This window comes from Phascolarctos cinereus, unplaced genomic scaffold (assembly GCF_003287225.1).
Source record: "Phascolarctos cinereus isolate Bilbo 61053 unplaced genomic scaffold, phaCin_HiC Scaffold_5;HRSCAF=322, whole genome shotgun sequence".
Taxonomy (NCBI): Eukaryota; Metazoa; Chordata; class Mammalia; order Diprotodontia; family Phascolarctidae; genus Phascolarctos; species Phascolarctos cinereus.
Window position 1 is genome coordinate 444,259,126 of NW_027555958.1, and position 24,265 is coordinate 444,283,390.

At 41.3% G+C, this 24,265-nt stretch overlaps 1 protein-coding gene across 1 annotated transcript; it reads left to right on the plus strand.

Moving 5' to 3' along the window:
• Nucleotides 1-385: 385 nt before the first annotated feature.
• Nucleotides 386-24,127, plus strand: CUNH1orf146 (chromosome unknown C1orf146 homolog). The gene is made up of 6 exons (XM_020975463.2): nt 386-517; nt 10,461-10,568; nt 20,904-20,997; nt 21,658-21,826; nt 22,346-22,424; nt 23,129-24,127. The coding sequence occupies exons 2-6, from the start codon at nt 10,500-10,502 to the stop codon at nt 23,258-23,260; spliced, it is 543 nt and encodes a 180-aa protein (XP_020831122.1). The 5' UTR covers nt 386-517; nt 10,461-10,499; the 3' UTR covers nt 23,261-24,127.
• Nucleotides 24,128-24,265: the final 138 nt, after the last annotated feature.

Sequence of the window (24,265 nt, forward strand, 5' to 3'; positions counted from 1 at the left end):
GGTTTCCCTGACTCTACCTGCAGTGCCCTACCCCCGAACCACCTAGCTGCACCACTATGTGCAAGCACTGGGTCCCAAATCCTGCCTCTGATTCCTGCTGCCCTGGGTGACCTGGGCAGGTGGCTGCGCCTCCCTGGGCCTCAGTTTCCCCATCCATCAAAAGAGGTGGTGGTTCTAGACATGTTCCTTTTTATCACTAACTCTGGGATCCTCGAGATGTCTCTCCTGTCTCTCGTTTCCCTGTCTCTCTCTCTCTCCCTGTTTTGTCTCTGTCTCTCTCTCCTCTGTCGCTCCCCCACCCCCACCCCGCACACGGAGGAAGTCCCGCCCCTTCCGGGCTCTTTCCCCGCCTCCCCGGGCTGGTTTCCTGCCGCTTCCGCTCCTCTCGAGGACGTTCTGGAAGCTTCGGGAGCCCAGGGGTGGGGGGAGGTGGAAGAGGCGGAGGCCATTACCCCCATTTTACCGGGAGAGCAAACCGAGGCCGGGGGGGGGTGGTCACCACCCAAGTGACCGGGAAGTAAGTGACAGAACGTAATTAAGGAGGGGGGAGAAGGAGGGGGAGGGGTCCTAACCCGGGGCCAGAATTTAGTTTTCAAAAATATTTTCGTTGTGTCGGTGTCACTGGTTTCCTTTGTAATCTTGTGTATAATAATAATAATAATAATAATAATAATAATAATAATAATAATAATAATAATAACAGCTAGCATTTCTGTAACCTTTAAAGAAGTTTTAAAAATATCTTGACCCTTTGGTTTCCTTTGTAATACTATGTATTTCAATAATAATTACATTTATACAACTGGTTTTTAAAAATATTTTGATCACCAGATTTCAGTGTCGTTGGTTTGCTTTGTAAAACTATGTATTTTAATAATAATATAATCAGCATTTAACTTTTAAAGGCATTTTTAAAAATATTTTGATCACTATTTCAGTGTCATTGGGTTCCTTCCTAATCCTATCTTAATAACAAATAATTCACGTTTTGATAACTTTTAAAGCGGTTGTTTTTGGTTTTTTTGCTTTTCTGGGGAGGTAATGGGGTTAAGTGACTTGCCCAGGGTCACACAGCTAGTTAAGTGTCTGAGGCTGGATTTGAACTCAGTTCCTCCTGACTCCAAGGCCAGAGCTCTGTTCACTGCGCCACCTAGCTGCCCTAAAAGCGTTTTTAAGAAATACTTTTTGTCCCTGGATTTCCATCTCGTTGGTTTCCTTGGTAATGCTCTGTATTTTATTCCATGCATTTTAAGCTCTGGTTCTGAGAAGGTCTTGGGGTCCTCCAGATGCTGCTGCCCGGGGGCCAGGACACCCACTGGAGGCTGAAGATTTGGATTAGAGGTTCACGTCATTCCCCCACCCTTTCCTCCACCTAGACCCTTTAAAAGCCTTTCCTTCCCCCCCCCCCCAGCTCCCAGGGTTCTCTTGGTATTTTCTCCATATTTTGTGTTTATTCTTCCCGTTTCCTCTTAGTAGAATCTAAGCTCCAGGAGGGAGCCCTTTGGGGGCTTCAGTGTTGTCTTTCTGCCCCCAGGGTCTGCACCTGAAGAAGACACAGAATAAATGCTCATTGACTGAATGGGCCCCCAAGTGGACTCTTCTCCAGCTGAGGCTGAGATGGGGGTGCAAAGTTGCCCTGCAGCCTTAGCACCATACCTCTGAGCATTTGATTTTGTACTTCTTTGGGTATATTTTTTGCTCTGCACTTAATAGGATAGGGATAGGGATTGGGATTGGACCTTTGGTTTCATTGAAGATTGAGCATATAGGGAAAAAAACAACCAGAAGTTATTGAGTATCAAAAAAAAAATCATGAACAAGAGAGCCTGGAAACTAAATTTCAAGATAGCATAAATGAAAATTACCCAGGTTCGTCGTTGTTCAGTTGTGTCCGATTCTTCGTGACCCCATTTGGAGTTTTCTTGGCAGAAATCCTGGAGCTTTGCCATTTCCTTCTCCAGCTCATTTTACATATGTGGAAACTGAGGCAAACAGGGTGAAGTGACTTGCCCAGGATCACACAGCTAGTAAGTATCTGAGGCTGGATTTAAACTTGGGAAGATGAGTTTTCCTGACTTCAGGTCAGGCACCCTCTCCACTGTGCCGTCTGATTGCCCTGCACGCTGGAAGGGCTTTTAGCTCAGACAGAGCCTGGTTTACTTTCAGGTTGTTCAGTCATTCAGTGATGTCTGACTCTTCACGATCCCATTTAGGATTTTCTTAGCAAAGATACTGGAGTGGTTTGCCGTTTCCTTCTCTGGCTCATTTTACAGATGAGGAAACTGAGGCAAACAAGGGTCACCCAGCTAGGAAGTGTCTGAGGCTGGATCTGAACTCTCCAAGATGAGTCTTCCGGATTCCGAGCTCAGTGCTCCATCTCCTACTGCACCATCTAGAGAAACACTCACTGCCCTCCAGCAGAAGGTGTGTGTTCTGGCCACATCCACTCCTGCACTGTCTCCTAAGCCAGGGAAGGGCCGCAGTCCATATTGGTGGTGAGGAGGAAGTGGCCAGTCTGATGAAATCCCTCCTGCTCCAAGACTTTCAGTGAGGCAGATTCAGGTCAGAGACATCCTCTCAGCCCCAACTACGGCACTTTCTCCTTCCCTCTCTGGCATTTTCTTCAGCTGGGTATGAGCAAAGGAGGTAGAATGGGTGCTCTGTGATCGGGGTTTGCCAAATCCAGGGCCTGCTTTTCTTCATTTCTTCTAGCTCCTGGTCTTCCTTTTGAACAGAAAGTAGGGCATCCTGTTCATTCATTGAACAGACACGTAGCGCATACTTACTATGTCCCAGTCCTGTGGCCACACTGTCAGTGCAGAGGAAAAGAGGAACGTTTCCCCTACTCTTTTGGGGAAAATAATAAGCAACAGAAAACGAAATACATAAAAAGTGGGTCCAAAGTGCTGGGGAGAACCAGGTGGACTTTTCATAGGAAACTGTGAGCCTTGAAGAAAACCATGGATTCCACCAAGGCAGATGAGGAGAGCGTAGGGAACGGCCATGCTGTCCAAAGGCTGGGACAATCAGTGAAGTATTTGCATTGGGTAGGGGACAGCAAATAGGTCAGTCTAGCTGGAGCATGGTGTGTACATAGGAGAGTCACGTATGTAGTGAGCCTCAAAAGGTGGCCTGGGAGCAAAACTGTGAAGGACTTTAAAAGCCAAACAAAAGTTTCTAAATTATCCTGTGGCAGGGGAATGACTTGGTCAGCCCTGTGCTCTAGGACAATTGGTTTGGCCCCAGAGAACTCACTTGGGTGTGGAGGATGGGTTGGAGAAGGGAGAGGCTGGGTGTTAGGGGGCTGCTGTAATAGTCCAGGAGAGAGGGGGTGCTGGCTGTGGGAATGGGGAGAAGAGCACATGTGAGCTGTGTTGTGGGGCAGAACTGACTGTGCTTGGAAAGTGATTAGCTGTGAGGAGTGAGAGAGAGGGAGGAGTTGAGGATGACCCCAGCTGCCCCCCCAAAAACAGTATAGAAACCTAGAGAATTTGGGGCACTGGCCTCTGCCATGCTCCTACTCAGAAGCTTATTGGGCTTTGGAGTGACCCTGGGTTTTTGAAGGCCATGACTGAGGACCAAGTAAGCTAAGTTCATAGAATTTTGTCACCAAAGGTCTAGCCACCAGATGGTGACTTTTTGGCCACAACAATCCATTAAACCATCCGCTTAGTTGTGGGAGGGTTACTGGAAGACAAGGAGCAAAGATGAAAGCATGAGTCTGTGAAAGAAAGTGAGTTTCAGCTCTGTCAGTTATTTTCCTTAATTCACTGTTAGATACTCTTGTTTTAAGATGAATGGGATATGGAAAATTTTGTGCCCCTCTTGTGTGTGATATTTCAGGGAAAGCTTCAAGGTTATTTTTCACTTTATTCAGTGATCACTTTAGCAGTACCTGCTTGAGATCAGCTGCCTGGACTTCCTTTTGTTTCCATGGCAACAGTGAACCCCCATGTTAGAGCAGCCAGGCATGCTGGGGAGCCGAACCCCCAGGCTCCCCTGCTGACCCAAGACAGGATGGCCGTTGTACAAGGACAACACAGTCTCCGAGGTTTAAAAATCCTGCAGTCTTTCTTTCATGTGCCATGGTTAATTTTATTTTTCTACAGAAGTATTCCAGGACTGCTTCCAAATACCATGTAGTGATAAGAGCATCTTCAGAGGTTTAATGGGTTGGTGTTAATAGAAGAAAAGTCCCCTGACAACTTTTAACCTCTTGGTTAAAAACCTAATTAGCTCCTTTAATCCAGAAATAGGAAAAACTCTTGAGATTTCAAGTAGAGTTTATTATAACTTCCTGTAAAAAAATACCATGGAAACAGCTTCCCTGAGGTAATCTCAGTCCTTCTGCTTCTTTTTTGTAAAAAGTCAGAGAGGGAGACCAGCAATGGATGGTGGGGTTTGGAACCCAAGGGGCTCTGAGGCGGCTTTGACATTTAGAAAAGTCACTTACCTTACTTCAGCCTCAGTTTCCTAATCTGTAAAATGAGAATGACCTAGAGCATCTACCCTCCTAAGGCTGTGAGGCTCAAAATAATGTATGTTAAAAAAAAAAAAGATAACACTAAAAATAGTTGAGTAGATGTTAGCATTATAAAATGTGATAAAAAATAAAAACCTAGAAAACGTTGTTGAGGATAGAGCTCACAAAAGCTTGACGAGAAGAGCAGCATTTGGGTAGATAAAAAGAAGCCAAGAAGGGAAGAGATGGGGGTGAAACAAAAGGAAATAAAGGAGTGACTTGGAAGGAGTGGGAGGGTGATTGAGAGGGGATGCTTCCATCTGAGACTCCTGGGGTGACTGCTTTGGGATGGCATTGGCTGTTGGAGGAAGAAGACTTGGCCTTTCCCAGTGTGGTCCCCAAGCTGCTTCAGCTTTCCTTGGCTCATTCCTTGGTTCCAGGAGTACCCAGGCAGGCTGCTGCCTGCCTGTAGTAGTGACACTGGAGGACCCAATGGGGAAAAGACTTCGTGTGTGAAAGGGAACTTGTTCGGATGAAGACAGGGCCCCTGATCTTGAGAGCTTTCTCTCTGAGATTGTGATGAGAGTGGGCAGATGCAGGGATAGGCACCAGAAGATGTTTCTGAATGCCAGAGTGAAATGCAGCAATGTGGAGGGTAGCCACAGAGGCAAATGAAGATCCTCCAAAACAGGGATTGAGCATCAGGCGGTGGGTTTATGTGGTTAAGTTTAGAGTCTAGTCTAGTAAAAAAATCAGTCTTGCTTAAACAAGAGGAAGGGCTGTCAAAGGGCCCCATGCACAGTCTTTGTAGCTCAGGGCACAGGACAGAATTAGAACCAAATGCAGATTTTGTCCCAAGGTGAGGAAGAGTTTACTGGCAGTTAGAGCTGACTCAGAATGGAATGAGGACCCTCAGTAGGTAGTGAGCCCTTCATCACTAGTTGTGCTCAGGCAGCGGTGGGATCACCTCGTATCTGAGATGGTGTAAAACTCATGTTTTAGGAAATGGCTGGACTCTGACTTCTCATATTCCTTCTGCGTATGGGATTTTATGAATTTGTCCTTATTACGACTGAATAATTTTAGTGTAGCAGATAGTAACAGAAATATTGAATTACCAAACTGGAATGGCCTTAGAAACCATCTACTCCAGCTCGTGCATTTTATAGCTGAGGAAACAGAGGCAGAGTAACTTGCACAAGGTCCTGTAGCTAATTAGTTGTAGTGTCTGTTTCCATCTTCCTCTTCACATAAATTCTGTCTTGAATATTCCATGGCCAAGGAAAACAAGTGGTTTCTAAAACATCCCGACTTATCTTCCCCATCACATTAGCTGCTGTGCCCAGCATCAGCCTTTCACCTAGACAGCCACCTGGCCAAAAACCCTCCCTAGTGTCCACGGAGGCTCATTTTTATGTGTTTCCATCTTCTTGAAAGTGCAGTTGCCCCGGGAAGGATCATGTCATGCCGCTGTGTGGGAGTGGGGTGCGTTGAGGGGGTTGTAGAGGGTTCTGTTGAAGAAATCCCATTAGGGCTGTTTGGAAGCTTTGTATTTAACGTCGTTTTGTTGCCAAGATCCTCTCTAAGTACTCACGAACATTAATATAAGAACAGCTACCAGGAGAAGAAGGTGAGGTCATTGCCTTCTACCCCTTAGGCCCATATTCTCATTTTTATTATGTCTCTGCCTGACCAGAATAGCAGTGATTCCTTGTGTTCCATGGAGAGCCTGACTGTCTATCATGAAACATGCTTCCTGCTCTCAGAGAGAGGACGGGAGAGAAAGAGAGATGGGAGGATGTGTGTAATGGCTTGGAATTAGGAGTCAGACCTGGGTTCAAACACCACCTCGGACCTTTATTAGCTGTTTGACCCTGCACAAATCACCTCCCTCCTCTGGACCTCGTTTTCCTTATCTGTTGAATGAGAGTTCTGGATTAGCCAGCTTCTCAGGTCACTTCCCCCTCTAGATCTATGATCCTAGAACATTTGAGAAGGCAGCGTGGTGTAGGGGATTGAGAGCTGGTCCTGGAGCCATGAAGACCTGAATTCAAGCCCCACTGTCCCATAATTGATGGGTGACCCTCAGTGGTCTAGGATGGGGGTCTGCCTGCAAGCTCTACAGGAGTGCTGGCTGAGCTAGATTAGAATGTCATTGGGAAACATCTAATAAAATAAACGAAAATACAGGAGAGCCTAGATAGTGCTACTATGTGGTTTTTCCGAGTCACTCTGCCAGCACTCCCCGCCCCCATCCTTGTGTACTGTTTAGTAGGCCCCATTTCTATCCGAGTTGGACGCTGCTGCTCTGGGCAACTATACTGCTGTCAGCTGCCGAGATGACCCAGATTGGTAGAGGGAGCTCCTGTCGGAGAGTTCTATCTGCCCATGAAAACAGTCCAGTCCCTAGCCCTGCTGTTTTAGTGCTTACTGGGTTTTGTGTTTAGCACTACCCTCTTAGTGTTTTCTAATTAAAAACAATCAAAAGCAGTGGCTCTACTTAGCACAGGTTATGGTCTGGAAATTATTGCTGAAATTCAGGAAGTGCCATAGCTTGAGGGGAGCATGAGAAAGTGAAAGGTCTTCTCCATCGAAGGTTCCCAGAAGATGATGTCACAGCTCCTATGGTGCCCTTGGATTCCCATTTTTTTCACTTCCTATTCACCAGCCAGAATTGATGGGGGGAGGGCGGCAGAGCTTCTCTTTCCTCCTGGGTTTCTTGTGCAGAATTTTCCCTTTGCTGAGCACTTAGATTCACTGGTGCCTGGGCCCATTGGCAGGCTTTGAGGGAGCTCTCTGCTGGGGAGCCACACATAAAGCCAGGCTGACAGTAGAACAGATTTTTTTCTGACCCTGTTTATCTTGATATAAAAGTGTTGCTTTTATTTCAAATCTAGCATGTCTGTCTTTCATAGCTAAAGCACCAGTTACTTTTTCAATCATCAAACATTTATTAGTACCTACTATGTGCCAGGCATTCTGCTAAATTTCTTGATTAATTTTTTAATTTTGATTTGGCTCTGGGTATATGTCACTATATAATCTTATTCTCAGTCATTAAATTATACCTTATTGAGGTAAACAGGAAAGAGAAATCATAAGACTTATTAAGGTTGAACTGTTTACATTCCTGGATGGAAAGATGATATTTATAACTCATGAGACCTTTGTCAGTATCAGGGTAGTTGGAGGAAAAAAATTATATGTATGTATAGGTAGATAGATAGATAGATAGATAGATAGATAGATAGATAGATAGATAGATAGATAGATAGATAGAGGGCACAGGGTGAGTTGAAGATTAAGGGGTCATATCCAGAGAATAAAATTAAGGGATGAGAGAGGATTATATTTGGAGAAGAAGAAAGGGAGAGGTAGAATGGGGTAAATAATCTCACAAAAAAAAAACAGAAAAGAAAATGCTCTTACAGTGGAGGGGAAATGGGGGAAGGTGAGAGGGAATGAGTGAATCTTATTCTCATAGGATTTGACTTAAGGAGGAAATAACACACACACTCAATTGGGTATGGAAATCTATCTTACCTTACAGGAAAATAGGGGAGGAAGGGGACAAGAGAGCAGGAGGAGGAGAGAGGGGAGAGCAGATTGGGGGAGTGGGTAATCAGAAGCAAACACTTCTGAAGAGGGACAGGGTCAAAAGAAAGAATAGAATAAATGGGAGGGCAGGATAAGATTAAGGGAAATAGAGTTACTTTTTCACATGTCTATTATGGAAGTGTTTTGCATAACTGCACACGTATAACCTATACTGAGTTGCTTGCTTTTTCAATGAGGGTGGATGGGGAGGGAGGAAGGGAGAAGATTTGAAACCTAAAGTTTTAAAAACATATATTTTTTAAAAAATGTTTTCACATGCTACTGGGAAATAAGAAATACAGGAAATGGGGTACAAAAGTCTATCCTGCCCTACAGGAAAATAGAAGGGGTGGGGCAGCTAGGTGGCGCAGTGGATAGAGCACCAGCCCTGAAGTCAGGAGGACCTGAGTTCAAATCCGGCCTCAGACTAAACACTTGACGCTTACTAGCTGTGTGACCCTGGGCAAGTCACTGAACCCCAATTGCCTAAAAGCAAAAAAAAAAATAGAAGGGGAAGGGGATAAGAGAAGGGGGGAAGAGATAGAAGAGAGAGCAGACTGGGGGAAGGGATATTCAGAGAGCATGCCATCTTGGGGTGGGGGGAGGGGTGAGATGGGTTGAAAATTTGGAACTCAAAATCTTGTGGAAGGAAATATTGAAAACTGAAAATAAATAAATTTATTAAAAAATAAAATAAAATAAATAAATAATGCCTTATTCAGAGGTACAATCTATCCAGGGCAGTCTGTCTTTTTTTTTTTTTAGTGAGGCAATTGGGGTTAAGTGACTTGCCCAGTGTCACACAGTTAAGAAGTATTATGTGTCTGAGGCTGGATTTGAACTTACATCCTCCCTACTCCAGGGCCAGTGCTCTATCCATTGCGCCACCTCGCTGCCCCCAGTCTGTCTTTTTCAATCTCTTTCAAGACCTGGACAAGTATTCTCAGTCATATTGTGAATTACCTGTTTCCACTGACCTAGCATCTGGATATTCAGCATCAATTAGGGGTTAGGATTTCTAAATCTTGAGTCCAAAATCTTGACTCCTAGCTTTTGGTTCTAAAATCTGTCCAAAGTTTTTCGTATTCACCCCTGAGTGGTAAAGAGGGGTTATAGACAGCTACACAGGTAAATAGATATGATTTCCTTCTTCACTAGTTTGTTTTAAAAAATATTTGAATCAATAGGTCTTTGCAACAATTTTATATTTAACTTGAGTAAATAAATCATCCTAACAGGACAGAGAGCCTTTGCTTAATATAAAATGCCTACATTAAGCTATCAGTGTAGAACATTGTTCCTAATACATTTGCAAAGCATTTTCCTTTTCAGGTGTAATAAAATGCTTTGACATTCTATTTGTCACAAATAGAATGCTGATCTCAACCTCTTAGTAAAGTATTATTTTTATGTGATTCACAGGTTGTTGTTTTTTTTAATTCCTGGTATCCTAAGATACTTGCCCTTAGTAAGACAAAAGCCCCACCATGATGTCTCATAGTGATGTGATTTCAGTGATTCCAAACAGCTCCTTGACACAGAATCCCATCTTATTAACATCTAATACTCTGCTGGTAAATCATGGAGCACCACCTTCTCTGAAAAATAAATAGTGCAATTGACCCAAAGGATAGCGGAAAGACTTTATACTGCTTGAGTTCTCAAAGGTCTTGCCAATGAATCATAGACTTGGGCAAATTCAACCAATCCAGGATGGCTTTTATGTGTTCTGGTGACAGATTGCGTCTTCTATCCAAAGGCCAGCCCAGCCAAGTGTAGTGAGGGGAATCACCAAAATTGTGGCCATCAGGTGTTTTATTTTGGGGTATATTGACCCGAAGACAGATACAAATACCAAATAAGCTTCTAATATGGCCCCCTTTTGCTTCTGCAGTGATCAGAGCCTTGGGGGGGGGGCGTGCACAGAAAAAGAAGTGAGGTGTTAAGAATCAATAGGTCTTAGCCCATTGTTGCTCTTAAATATGTAGTCTTTGTCTAACTATATCTGTATTAGTCAATACAAATACAGTTGACAGGTTCTTGGAAAGTCAGAAAAAGTGCGTTTCAGTACCTTCCCAGAGGCAATTAAAAACATTTCATGCCACATTTATGGAATCACAGAAACTTGAGAGATAGAAGGAACTTTGTCCAACCCATAAACAAAAGGGATCCTCCCATAACAGCCAACACGTGACTGTCCGGCTTCTGCTTGAAGACCCCCGGAGGGGAGCTAGCCCCTCTTGAGGCAGCCCATCCCCCTTTGGGGTGGCTCTGATTTTGGAAGCTTTTCCTGACATCCAGCCTCAGAGAGAAGGAAACATCCATAAACGCTTCTACTTTTGCCAGTGCTGTTTATACAAAAGATGCTTCTAAAACTCTTTTTTACCTTTCATTCTTTCAGATTGTTGTGCCTTTGGATAGACCATTGATCCACAGAAAGATGACTGAAAGTAGTGGAAAGGGAAAAGTTAAATGGATTACAACTGTAATTATAAGCTCATCTCTTCAGGTATAGAGGTTACTCAGTGTCTGGACTAATAAAAATAATAATGGCATTTATGTAGCGCTTACTATGTACAAATGACTGTGCTAAGCACTTCACAATTATTATCTAATTTGATCTTTACAACAACCCTGGGAGGTAGGTACTATTATTATCCCCATTTTAAAGATAAGGAAGCTGAGACAAACAAAGGTTAAGTGACTTGCCCAGGATCCTATAGCTAACAAGTGTCTGTCGCTGGTTTTGAACTCACGTCTTCCTGATTCTAGATCTGGACTCTATCACTGTGTACTACCAAGCTGCTATTGATTTCCAACATTGATTTTAAAATATCGTTTTTAAATGGTTAGCTCTGTTATTCATAGTTATGTAGATCTAGACCAGGGGTTCTTAACCTGGGATCTGTGAACTTTTTAAAAAATAGACTAATAAATAGTTAGAACAATAAAAACAATTGGTTTCCTTCATAATAATCTATATTTTGTTTCATGCACTTAAAAACATTAGTCTGAGAAGAGTTCCATAGTCTTCACCAGATTGTCAAAGGGGTCTATGACACAAAGTCGATTAAAAACCCCAGTCCAAGGTTCTTAATGCCATTAGCTGTACAATTCATCTGACATATTTGTGATTTCCCTCCCAGTCAGTGTTTCACACTTTATCTGGTTACTTCTTTAGATGTTTACTAAAGGTACTTTTATGCTCATATCCTTGAGTATTTCAGTGAATCTATATCTCATCAATGTGGGAACCCCTTCCAGCAGGGCAGATTACAGCCTGACCCTCAACTAAGCCTGTGAGACTCTTGACATCTCCCCCATACATCTTCCATAACCGAGCCACCCGGTGCACTGGAAGCCTTTCCGTCTTTTAGTATTTTATAGTAAATTATTTTATTATTAACCATAATTATTATATTAATTCTATATTATTAATATATAAGTAAATATATTAATTGTATAAAATATATTGTTAATATATAATTGATATTATATATTAATAAATATTTTAAACTGAATATACTGGTATACTAAATTGTCACCTGCGACTAAGTGTTGCATTAAATGGAGGAGTGTGCAATGAAGAAACATGGGCCAGGTGGGTCAGTGAAAGACTGAGCCGTTTATTATTCTGAAGGTCTAGGTTATATAGTGAAAGCTAACAATCATCCCCAAGGCGTTCCCACCATTCTTATGTGACTAATCCCAGCCCTTATGCACATCCTTAATTGTTCACACCTGCTTGCCATCAAGGTTCAAGGGGCAGAGTATTCTAACACCTTCCAGGCAAAGGAAATTGGTGAGCCAAATATTCTGAATAATTAAGCCCTTCTGGGTAGGAAAAGGAAAGAGTCAAGCTCTACCCTAAATTCCTTATCCCATGTTAGACTCTTCAGCTCTGGCCCTCAACACTAAATATACTTAGTAGAGTGCAGGGCCTGGTCTGTCCCTCTGTTATCCCTTGCTGCAGCCACCTCACCTCCTTTTCCATCATGTGTTTTGTGCTGAAACTCTTTGTACTGCTTTTAAACAAGAGTAATTGTAAGTAATCTGCTGTAGTCTGTGTAGATCCGGAATATGTTTCTCCATGGCCCTTTGAATCAAGAGCAGTTTTTATTTTTCAGAGGCTGTAGTGGTTCATGATTCCTCAGATTAGTATTGTGTTAATGAGATAGATTTTTGTGTCAAGGGGCTGCTTGGAACCATTAAAAACACTGCAGTTTTCCAAACAATCTATACCAGTATCAGCCTCCTACTCAGTTCTGAGCCCCATTCTTTATCGGTCTGTATTGTTTGTCCAAGATAAGTGTGGATGGACTAACACAATGGACCGCCCATTGGGTGGGCCATGTGTAACCTGGCTCTATGTTTCTTGGTTTTGTTTTTGGTTTTTTGCTTAATAGATAACAGAGAAAGCAACTATTTCCACTCATTTCAGTATCTACAGTTGCTGTTGTCTAGGAAATTAACTTTTACTTCTCTGTTCATCTCAATTTTTTCTCCCTGTATTTTTAAATTAAATTTTATTTTTTTCTATTAACTCATTCTGGACCTTGAGTCTCTTGGGGTGTAGCATGTTTCATCTTTGGTCCTCTGGAGTCATGGGTGGTGATTGAGTTGATCACAGTTGTTGGCTCATTGTCATCATGTAGTAAAAGGGAGGGGTAACTGATGGATAGCTAATTTATGCAGTAGTACCCAAAAAATATTAACAGACCTATAATAAGGCTTCTAGTACATTGGATGACTCCTCTGTAGGGAATTTATGGGAAGAATTGATAAGAGTCTTACAGCATACAAAGAAATGGATGGGTTGTGATTTGTATAGTTGAAGAGAGTCATTGATGGTATCATGGATTCACTGAAGTACAATTAATTACTTTGGAAAAATAGTGGGATATTAGTAACTACATAATAATCTGCATTTTTATATATCAGTAATGATTTGGGAGGAATGGAAACAGAAATAACATTTATAGCAATGACAGTCTATCAAATACTTGGATATTATTATTAAAATTAAATAATTTTATAGTTATCTTTGTATATTATCTAATAGATAATAAGTATTTAATATCTATTAGATATAATAAATATATAATTATTAATAATGACTTACAATATTAATTATTAATACCTAATCATTATCTAATTATTACTATCTGATAGATTATAAATATCTATTAGATAAGAGACAAAAGTAACTATAACATTGTTTAACAAAATAAATGAATAAAAGAAAAAAATTGGAGACAGCTGTTTCATATAGTTATGTTTAGCAAGTATAATAAGAATGTCATTGTTTCCCAAGGTAATTTGTAGATTTATCACGATATCATTGAAAATATCAAGGGGCTACTTCATAGTATTAGATAAAATTGTAACAATTTAGATGGAAAAATAATCAAGACTATAAAGGTAAACTATAAACAAAAAACCAATGAAGATTGTAAACTATAGCATACATCAGTAATTAGCAAAATTATCTAGTATGTAAGTATATAAGATAAATCAGTGAGATGATAGTAGAGGAACTGGGATTGGAACTAAAGTTAAACTATTTGATAAAGCCAAGCTTATAAAACGTTAGGTAAAGCAATTCAGTAAAATTCAGGAAATCCAGCCTGGCGATAATTTAGTAGATAATGTTGTCCGCACTCACGCCTCGGACCATGCAATGTGATGAGTCTTAACCAGCTGCTGACTGGACCTGTGACGTCACTGATCTGGATGTTCTCTCTCGTGAGGCAGCTTGCCACCTGCTCACATGTGTTCCTGCTCTGTAGCTCTTGTCTTTGTCCTCCCGTGGGTTCACTGGGAGCAGTCCTCCCAGTGTGCTGGAGGAAGAAAGCCTGCCTTCCTTTCTTCTGGCTTCCTCAGGTGTCCAGGACTCACTGACCACCTACCCACCTTCAACACACAGGTGATCTTCCCTCAAACACCCTGAGTTCCCAGTTCCTCGATTTACTCATTTCCTGTGGCCTGCTCGTCCACCCCACCTTGATTACATGCCCTTGATCTTGTCCCACTTAGAAGTGCTCCATTCCCACATTCCTAAACTCTGACATTCCTTTATCTGATGATAATCTTTTATCATTCCATCCTTCCCTCTGCCTACAGCCCCTACTGTATTTTCCATCTTCACCTTGACCTCCAGTTGATTGATTCCTTAGTCCTCGCCTAGGCCTTCTCCCTTCCCTGGCTACATTCTCCTCCCTCCGACATTTTGACACCTTAGGGAACCAACTTAAGCTGACACTATCCTCTGCACTCGAGTTCCTCGCCCCCTTTTCCTGTCACTGGTCTCGCTTTGTTGATCCTTAGCCTTGGATTACTCCCACGCTCTGCCGCCTTCACTCGTGTTAACATGCTGTTGAACAGAGCTGGAGAAAATCATGAAATGCTGCTGCCTGGGTCCACTACAAATTTATATTCAATAACCTCCACTGGACCCTCACTGCTGCAAGACAAAATCCTTGTACACTGCCCAAATCAGCTTCTCACAGGGGCTCTTACAAAGCTTCTCATCCCTCCTCAAACCTCGCATGGCTTCCTCTCCCACCACCCTCTCAGCTGAGAACTTTGCCTCAAACCATTCCCTGAGAGCTCCCTCTTCTCGCCTCCTCTTCATCTTACATCACTCAGATGTCTTCCTCCATTACTTCCTCCTTCACTCCTTTCTTATATAAATTGGTGGCCTTTGTCATTGCCAAGGCGAACCCTTCTGAATGCACAAGTGATCCTACTCCATCCTGTCTTCTCCAGAAAATTTTCTCAATCTGTCATCCCCAGCTTTTCACTAATCTTTAATCTTTCTCCGTTTACTAGCGGATTTCCTGCTACCTGTGAACATGCCCACATCTCCCCCATTCTCAAAAAACCCTCACGTGATCCAGCCATCCTATTATCTGACAGTGCTCCCTGCTTTGGTGACTGAGCTCCTTGAAAAGGCATCTTCAGTCAGCACCTGCACTTCCTTTCTGCGGCCTGGCTTCTGACCTCATCACTCCATTAAAACTGCTCTCTCCATAATTACCAATAGTCTCACCCTCTTCTCCTTGATACTCTCTTCTATAGGCTTTTGTGACACTGCTCTAGCCTGGTTTCTTCTCACCTGCCTGACTGTTCCTTCTGCGTCTTCTTTGCTGGCTTTTCATCCAGGATGAGCCCATTAAACTGTGAATGTACCTCAGGGGTACGTCCTTGTTTTCTTCTCCCTCCATACTTTTTCATTTGGTGATCTAGTCAGCTTCAGTAGTTAAATTACTATCTCTATGCAGATGACTCAGATATATTTATCCAGCTCTCTTAACCTCTCTTCTGATCCATACTTTCTCATCTCCAACTGTCTTATTGTAAATCTCGAATGGGATGTCCCATAGACATCTTAAATTCAACATGTCCAAAACCAAACTTATCATCCCCCCCACCCCAAAAATAGAACAAACAAGCAAAAACCTTTAACTCCCTAATACTGTCAAGGCACCAACATCCTCCCAGTCACCCAGGCTCAAAACCGTCCATATCCAATCTGTTGCCAAGTCTTGTTATTTCTATCTTCGTAACATTTTGTTCCTCTTCTGCCACTGCCAACACCCTGGTGCTGGCCCTCCTCCCCTCCTTTCTGGACCATTGCCTTCCTTGTCTCAGTTCTCTCTCCAGGCTGGTCCATCATTCTCTCAGCTGTTGAAGTGATTTTCACACAGTCTGACAATGTCACCCCACCACCACCCCATTCAGTCAACTCCAATGGCTCCCTCTCACCTCTGGTTCAACTCCAGACCCAGCTTGTTATCCATCTGTACTGTCTGTCCCAGACATACACACTGATGGACAAGCGCTATAGGGCATCTGTCTGAAAGCTCTTCATCTCATTGGCCTTTCCTGTATTGGTGTGGTCAGGCCACTGTTCTTGGAGTGCTTACATCCTTCTTCAACTCATCCGATCTTTCTGGATCTCCTGCATCACAGTGGTGAACATTTTGGATGAATACACACCCTTGTTTTATGTCTTGCCTGGCATTTGTGAATCAAGTTATTTCTCTTGTTAAATCTCTTCATTTTTATTTTAAAAAATTAATTTTTTTTCAGTCAGCAAAAATACACCTTCTTTCCTTCCCATTCCACCTTCTCCTTTGAAAAAGAAAAAAAAATAAAATCCTTGTTATAAACATGTAAAGTAAATTGAAACAAATTTACTTACTGGCCATGTAAAATATATGATGTTATTGTTCAGTTGTTTCAGACACATCTGTCTACGTGTATAGAGTATGTGTGTGCGTGTGTGTATAAATATAAAGTATACTGATGTGTGTGTGTGTATGATATAAAATTCTTCACCCTGACCCTTTTCCTTCTCTATCAGGTGGATAGCATATTTTGTCAGTCCTTTGGAATCATGTAGTCATTATACTGATCAAAGTCCCTAAGACTTTTAACATTGTTTGTCTTTATAGTATTGCTGTCATTGCATAAATTGTCATAAATCTTCCTGTGTTTCTCTGAAACCATTCCCTTCATCATTTTTAAAGCATGATAATATTACTTCACACTTATATGCCATAATTTGTTCAGCCATTCCCTAATCGATGGGTTCCCCTCCAGTTTCCGGTTCTTTGCCATTGTGAAAATAGCTATAAATATTTGTATACATCCTTTTTTAGAGTTTGTTTTGTTTTGATTAGGACCAATCCCTTCTTTAATCTACCATCTTTTTAATTCCCCTTCTCCCTTTTCACTCCTGTTGAGTGAAATGTATTTCTATAGCCAGTTGTGTATCTGTACTCTTCCTGCCTTTGACCATTTCAGATGAGAGTAAGGTTCAAGTGTTACCCACTCCCTCCCACCCCTTCCTCCAGTTTCTTAAAACTTTTCAGTCTTTTAACTGTGATAATATTTCTTGTTGTTTCATGGAGTCATTAGTTTCTGTTTGGTCCATTCAAATTTTCAGAGACAGTTGTTTGGTTTTTTGAGGGGCGTGGGGTAAGGTTTTATAACTTGTGCCAAAATTGTTTATTCTCTTTTCAAGTCTTCTGTAACTTTAATTTGTTTTCTGTTTTCCTTCTTTTTAAAATTTAATTTATGGGGGGGCAGATAGGTGGTGCAGTGGATAGAGCACTGGCCCTGGAGTCAGGAGGACCTGAGTTCAAATCCGGCCTCAGACACACAACCCTCACTAGCTATGTGACTCTGGCCAAGTCCCTTAACCCCAATTGCCTCACTCCCCCCCAAAAAAATTTAATTTATGGAAATGTAGTTTAACTTTAAAAAAACCTCTTGTTTCATGTCTTCCATGAATTTTAGTTGAGTTTGTGCGCAAGCTGTGTTTTCTTCTGAGGCGCTGCTCGTAGATGTTTTAGAGTCAGTCTGTTCTGGGTTTGTATCCCGAATGTCTCTGTCACCCTAAAAGCTTTTTTGGTGGAATTCTTTTTTGTTTGCTCATTCTATCAGCCTACTTCCTGACTTCACATTTGCTGGTAAGGCCAAGCTCTGAGTCAAACAGCTGCTGTTTGCAATGAGCTGCGCTGTGTAGTCAACTCTAGTGACTGACTCCCTTTCACCTCCAGGATTAAATATAAATCCTCTGCTTGGAATTCAAAGTCCTTCTTTGTTTCCCCCCCCACTCCTTTTTTCATTCTTCTTCCATCTTACTTCCCACTATGTCCTCTTCTATCTAGTGACATTGGTTTCCTGGCTGTTCCTCAAACAAGATGCTTTATCTCTCAGCTCTAGGCATTTTCTCTGGCTAGCCCCCATGCCCAGAATGCTTTTCCTCCTCTTCTCCACCTCTTAGCTTCCATTAGGTCCCACCTAAAATCCTACCTTCTATAGGAAGCCTTTCTCAGTCCCTCTTAATTCTAGTGCCTTCCTTCTGTTGACTGTTTCCTGTTTATCTTGTATGTAGTTTTGGTTTTTTTTCATATAGTTGTTTATTTTCTCCTCCATTAGGCTGTGAAGTCCTCAAGGAGGACTGTCTCTTGCCTTTCTTTGTATCCCTGACACTTAGAACAATTCCTGGCCCATAGTAGGACATGTGCTGTTTTAACTGTCCCCAGTATGAATGGATTATTATGAATCATGAATCCCATGAAGTGGTAGCATTATTGGAATTCACACAACAAATTTCCATTGGACTGGACCTAGTTGACCATATTTTACATAATTATAATTTCAAATACTGTGACTTTAGATTGTGAACTGGTAAAGATGTGATCCATTGTTGAATATTCTTATGAAAGCCTGTTTGATCTCTCTCAATACCTTTGTCAAGGACCCCTTTGATTTGTGTATAGATGAAAAAAAGGAAGATTTTGCATAGGAGGGAAAGTAGGCATAGAAGTTAATAGTTACTGATGTTTCTCAATTTCTTTTGGGGGGGAAGGGGTGGTGGGCAGGTATTAATAAGGTTCAGTCATTTTCCCATGACTTTGGTATCTCTCTCTTCTTGTGATATCTTGGATATCAGAACTTCAGTACTCTCATAGCTGTGGGGTCTCCAGTAGAGATATCATTTCTTGTGCTTCTCCTGTCTTTGATCCTTTCAATGCTATTTCTACCTCATCCATAAGTACATCGGGACTGTGATATTAGAGTCTTAAGCGTAGTGGTCCCATTATCCTTGATGATGAAAATAATTTGTCATAATGATTTTTACAGCCCCCTTTCTCCCCCACTTTTCTTCTGTTTGTTGTCCTCTTATTTTTGTCTTTAAATGCCCTTGGATGACTTTGCTTAATTGGGTGTCTTTTCAAACTTTCCTTAAACTGGTTTTATGCTCCACTGCTTCTTTCTGCTTTATGGGGCAATACTGCTTCTGTATCATAAGATCGCATGAGCAAGTTTGTTTACTGACCTGTTGTTGCCTCTGGTGGCCATTTGGCAAGAAGGCCAGATCTTTGATGCCTGAGGCTTTTTCCAAGCTCTTTTGGTCTCCTCGTTTGTGGCAGGTTATTCACACTGGTTAAACTTCTGTCTGACAGCTTTATAACAAGTGTTGGCATTTTTGTTGACCATTCCCCATTTCTGATGAAACTACTCAGTGAGTAGTTTCAGTGCTTAAGGGTTGCGTTGTTTCAATTGTATGCTGCATCTTTTTCTCATGACTATTCTTGCTTTTTATTGATTCTAATCATAGATAGCTCTGACTGTACAGAGAGCTGATTTCAGTACAACCCATATCAATAAGAACTAACTCTTTCTCAATATAACTTTTGTAAATTTTGTAACGGTATTTAGTCGTCAACATGTGACAAATTCTCTTCTCTAAGAAAGTGTTCATGCTATAACAGCATGAAGCTTCTGTATACTCTGTAGGTTTTTGGCATCTTGTTTGTTCTTCCTGTACCATGATTTCCCATTTATTTCTCCCCATCCTTACATTTTCCCACTTTTACAATGAAATCACCAAATGTCAGTGTGTATATTGGTTTAATCTGGAGGGTCTTATAGAGGTCTTTGGACAATTGCTCTTCCTCTTTATCCTCAGCAACTGATGGTTAAGCTGTAGTTAGTTTAATAATTGGCTAAATATATTTTTGTGTAATATCAATATATTTGTTTACCTATAAAAACTAGAAGAAAAAAAGGAATGGCATATTTGTTGCCCTTGTGAAGAGGAGAAAAATTTGTATTAATTGGAAAAAATGGAAGTAATGGATTAAAAATAGATGGATTTGTTAGTAACAGGGTTTTTCCTAGTTTTAAAAAAAATTCTGTTCAAAAGAAAAAGAAAATTAAAAATTTAGGGAAAATTATTTGTATTTCCAATAAAAATCAGCAGGCAGAATTTATAAGGAACTGATACTAATTAACAAAATTTTTTTCATAACAGAGAAATGACTAAAGAACACGAACAAGACATTCTCAGAGAAAACAAAAATTGTTCATTCACATTGGTCAAACCAATATGAATAAGCAGAATTGTGCAAGTTTAATAATCTTATGATACCATTTAAAATTCATCAAAGTAGCTAAGACTTTAAAATAATATTTGATGTTAGTAGGGATATAGAGAAAAACATGTTAAGATATTGTTATAACTGAATCACTGTAGCTTTTTTGGACAGGGATTATATTCTAGAGTTGTTATTAAGAGTAAAAATCCAATCGGTACAAAAATATTCATTTTAGTTTTATTTGTAACTGTAAAAATCATTGGAAGCAGTTTTCACAACCTTTTATTGGGAAGGGGCAAAATAAATTGGGATACATTAATATAATGGAATTTCATTGTGCCATATGTAAAATGGTGAGAGGCTGACTGTAATCAGGGTGACTTTCAAGGCTTTCCTCTGACACCAGCAAGCTGTGTGATCAAGGACAAATCACGTAACCTCTCAGGGCCCCAGCCAACTTTCTAAGATTGTAAGATGAGTTGATTTTACTTAATGAGACTTAACTTAAATCTGCATTGTTAGAGGGAATTTCCATATTGGAAGCTTTCCATAACAGTGAAATCACTGGTCTGGACCTTCCCTCCTTTCCCTGCCCCCATTAAAAAAAATGAAATGACAAGCATGAAAAATGCAAAGAAAATTTAAAAGATATATTGTGTTGCAAAACAAGCAGAATCAAGATATAACCTGACTACTACTAATATAAAAAAACTTCTAAGTGCATAGAAATCAGTGGAGAACATGGCAGATAGAAATCAGTGGAGAATAGGGCAGATAAGATGTTGTTGTTCTTTGTTTAATTTTAAAAATTAAAACGTAAATAGTTTAGATTATGGTTTTATTGTAATTCATTTGGGTTGATGTTAATAAGTATGAAAATTTGTTTTTTTAAAAAACAATGAGGAATGAACACATGCATATTTCTGGTTTCTTTTTCATTTTTGTAGAGTCATGAAGTCGCAGCCATCTTAAAAAATGAGAACCACAGAGTTCGTTTTTCAAATTCAATAGAACCCGGCTCCATTATTTTTTCTCTTTCTGGTACAGTATATTTGCTAACAAGCTGGTTCTTGTTGACATAGAATGTGTTGGCAGAAATTAAAGTGATCATGTATGTAGCACAATAGGTGTGAACCTGTAGTAGAGAAATCATACCCCATACACAAAAATTATAAATGTATTCAGATTTTAAAACCAAACCCTTGCTGTCTGTAGATTTTCTAGAATAATAAGCAAAGTTAGCTAGGTTAAAAAAAATGGAGACAATTTCTTGCTTTGCATTACAACGTAAAATAGTTACAGAGCCATGAGTCTTTACTAGCAACCTAATTTTATGTTATTCCCCAAAAGGAGACATCCAAAGACATTTCTTTTTCAGAAGCTTAATAACTAGATATCGAAATGGCTTAGGAGGCACCATGATACGTACACCCAGGATCAGCTTTAAAAAGGGGCAGTCATAAAAAAAAGGGGCGGGGGGCCGTCATGGCTTGAGACAAGCTGATTTGGCCAAGACAAATGTTCCAGAAAAAAGAGCTTCCTAGGGCTGTCTAGATTGTTCTGTTCTACCAGAATTTTGTTAGGGTGACTATTGCTTCATAACCTTGCTCACTTGAGGCCAGGGCATCTTCTAGGGGCCCTGTATTTTGGCTGTAAATATTTGGTTGTAAACTGTATTTACAGTATGCTTACCTTTCTTAGGGGTTGCGTTTTTACTGCTAGATGCCCAGGACTGTTTTAGGACAACTGAAGAAGCCCTTTTGGCCCAGATTGAGAAGTTCATGAGGATCCACCGGCACAGCTTTTTGGCCCTCTCCGCCACCCTCCACGGCCCACGTGAGTGGAGGCTGATGTCCAGGATTCAGCAGAGGTGAGGCTCACCGCCTTGCTCTCTGCAGTTGGCTGAAGGTTTCTGCTAGCCCTAGAGCTTTTAATGAGGCAGGTGAATTTAGGTTTGCTTATCCGAAGAAAATGTGCCGGAGGATAAAGCTCATCATGTTGCCCTGTCTTTTTGATGGGACTCATGCAGAATGCTGCTCTGGAGTCAGCGTGACAGCCCCCCGCTGCCATCCTGGAGCCAAAGGAAAAATCAGCCCTTTCTGTCACACCAAATATTTTCAGCTAAATCATATCTACAGAGTGTGCAGTGTAGTTTGGAAAGTACAAAAAGCATTTTCCTGCGTCTCTTTTCTATACACATCTCATGGGACTAAGCTAATAAATAAACTGCTAGACACCTTGAAACCCACTCTGCCTTTTCTCGCCTTCTGGAAAGGCTCAATGACCAACAGTCACTGTGTCCCTCTTCCTCATCCCTCACCATTTCAAGAATACTAACTAGCTAGCCGTAAGCTTATAGCCTCTGTAACGTTTGTAATCTGTTTCACAGATTCCTGGGTGATAATTTACGCATCATTCCAGTCCACAACCCATTAGACACTGTTAAACTTATGACCACAATAGCTAAGGTAAGTACCACCCCCCCCACCCCCGCCCAAGGTAAAGAAACAGATGAGTATTTCTGGGATCCTGCATCTAAGGAAAGTGCCCCTTTACCTTCCATTACGTTATGGTCCAAATCAGTCTATTTAGGGCCCTAAAGAATGGAATCCATCAGTGGAATTCCTGGCAGATGTGGCCTCCATGATTTCTGAGTACTGAAGGCATTGCTTATTTCATTAAAGGGTGGATGTAAGTGGAGCACTTAGTAAGCTGTCCTGGGCTGTTATGAATTACCTGAAGCTAAAGGGGCTTTAGGAATGATGGGTAACCAAGACATGGAAGCAAGACAGGCAGGGGGAGCCCGGGCCTCAGCCCAGAAACCAAACGTAAACGCGGCAGTGACGAAGAAAAGGACTGTTCGCCTGCAGGCGTGCTCACGCGCACCAGGCTTCCTCTGCCTAACTGCGGAACTGAGAGCTGGAAGAGACCTTGGAGGTGGCCTCGGGCGGCCGTCCTGTTCTGAACTTGGGTCCTCTCTTTCAGGCAGGTTGCATTTCCAGGACGATGGACACCTGCCTGTACTTGTTCCTGACTGGGTTCGTCAGTTAAGCAGTGTTCCCCCGCTGCACGGTTGGGATGTCTGCATGTGACATGACAGCAGTCATTTATTTTGTGTTAATGATGTGTCTGTGCTTGGGTAAATAATAACGGGGCTTTTTTCTTTTTCCAGAGCACTTGCAAACCATATATTGACAACATTCATTACAGAATGAATATTGCTAAAGCCCAGATCATAGAGCAAAGTCCTGTTTGGAAAACACTTCGCAAGATACAACTGGACTGTGATTCCATTAATATGTAGTGTTACCGTTAAAACTTGGCTACTTTCTTCAGAGTAAAGTTCATCCCATTTTGTGCATATAAAAATAAGGACCGTTACCGTGTACAACGTCCTCTCGGTTCTGCTCACTTCACTCAGCATCAGACCGTACAAGTCTTCCCAGGTTCTTCTGAAGTCTGCCTGCTCATCATTTCTTATGGGACAGTAGTATTCCATTCCATTCATGTACCACAACTTGCTCAGCCATTCCCCCATTGATGGGCATCCCCTCAGTTTCCAATTCTTTGCCACCACAAAAAGAGCTGCTATATTTTTATACATGTGGGTCCTTTTCCCGCTCTTAGGATCTCTTTGGGATACAGCCCTAGAAGGGCTATTGCTGGGTCAAAGAGTATGCAAGATTTTATGGCCCTTTGGGCAAAGCTCCAAATTGCTCTCCAGGACGGTTGGATCAGTTCACAACCGCACCAACAACTCATCAGTGTTCTGATTTCCCCGCCTCCTCTCCAACATTTACGTTGTCTCGTCTTGTCATGCTAGTCAATCTGACAGGTGTGATGTGGTGCCTCAGTCATTCTGATTCGCATTTCTCTAATCAAGGGCGATTTACAGCATTTTTTTCATATGACTTTAGATAGCTCTGATTTCTCCCTCTGAAAACTGCCTGTTCCTACCCTTTGACCATTTATCAATTGGGGAATGACTTGTTTTCTTATAAATTTGACTCAGTTCTCTGTATATTTTAGAAATGAGGCCTTTATCAGAGACACTGGTTGTAAAAATTCTCTCCCAGTTTTTTGCTTCCTTCCTAATCTTGGATGCATTGACTGTTTGTGCAACAACTTTTCAACTTAATGGAATTAAAATTATCCATTTTGCATTTCATAATGTTCTCTGTCTCTTGTTTGGTCATACATCCTTCCCCTCTCCATAAATCTGAAAGGTAAACATTTTATGCATATAAAAAGAAGGACCTATGTATATTAAAATTATCATACTCACGTATAAGGTTAGTTACTTAACAGA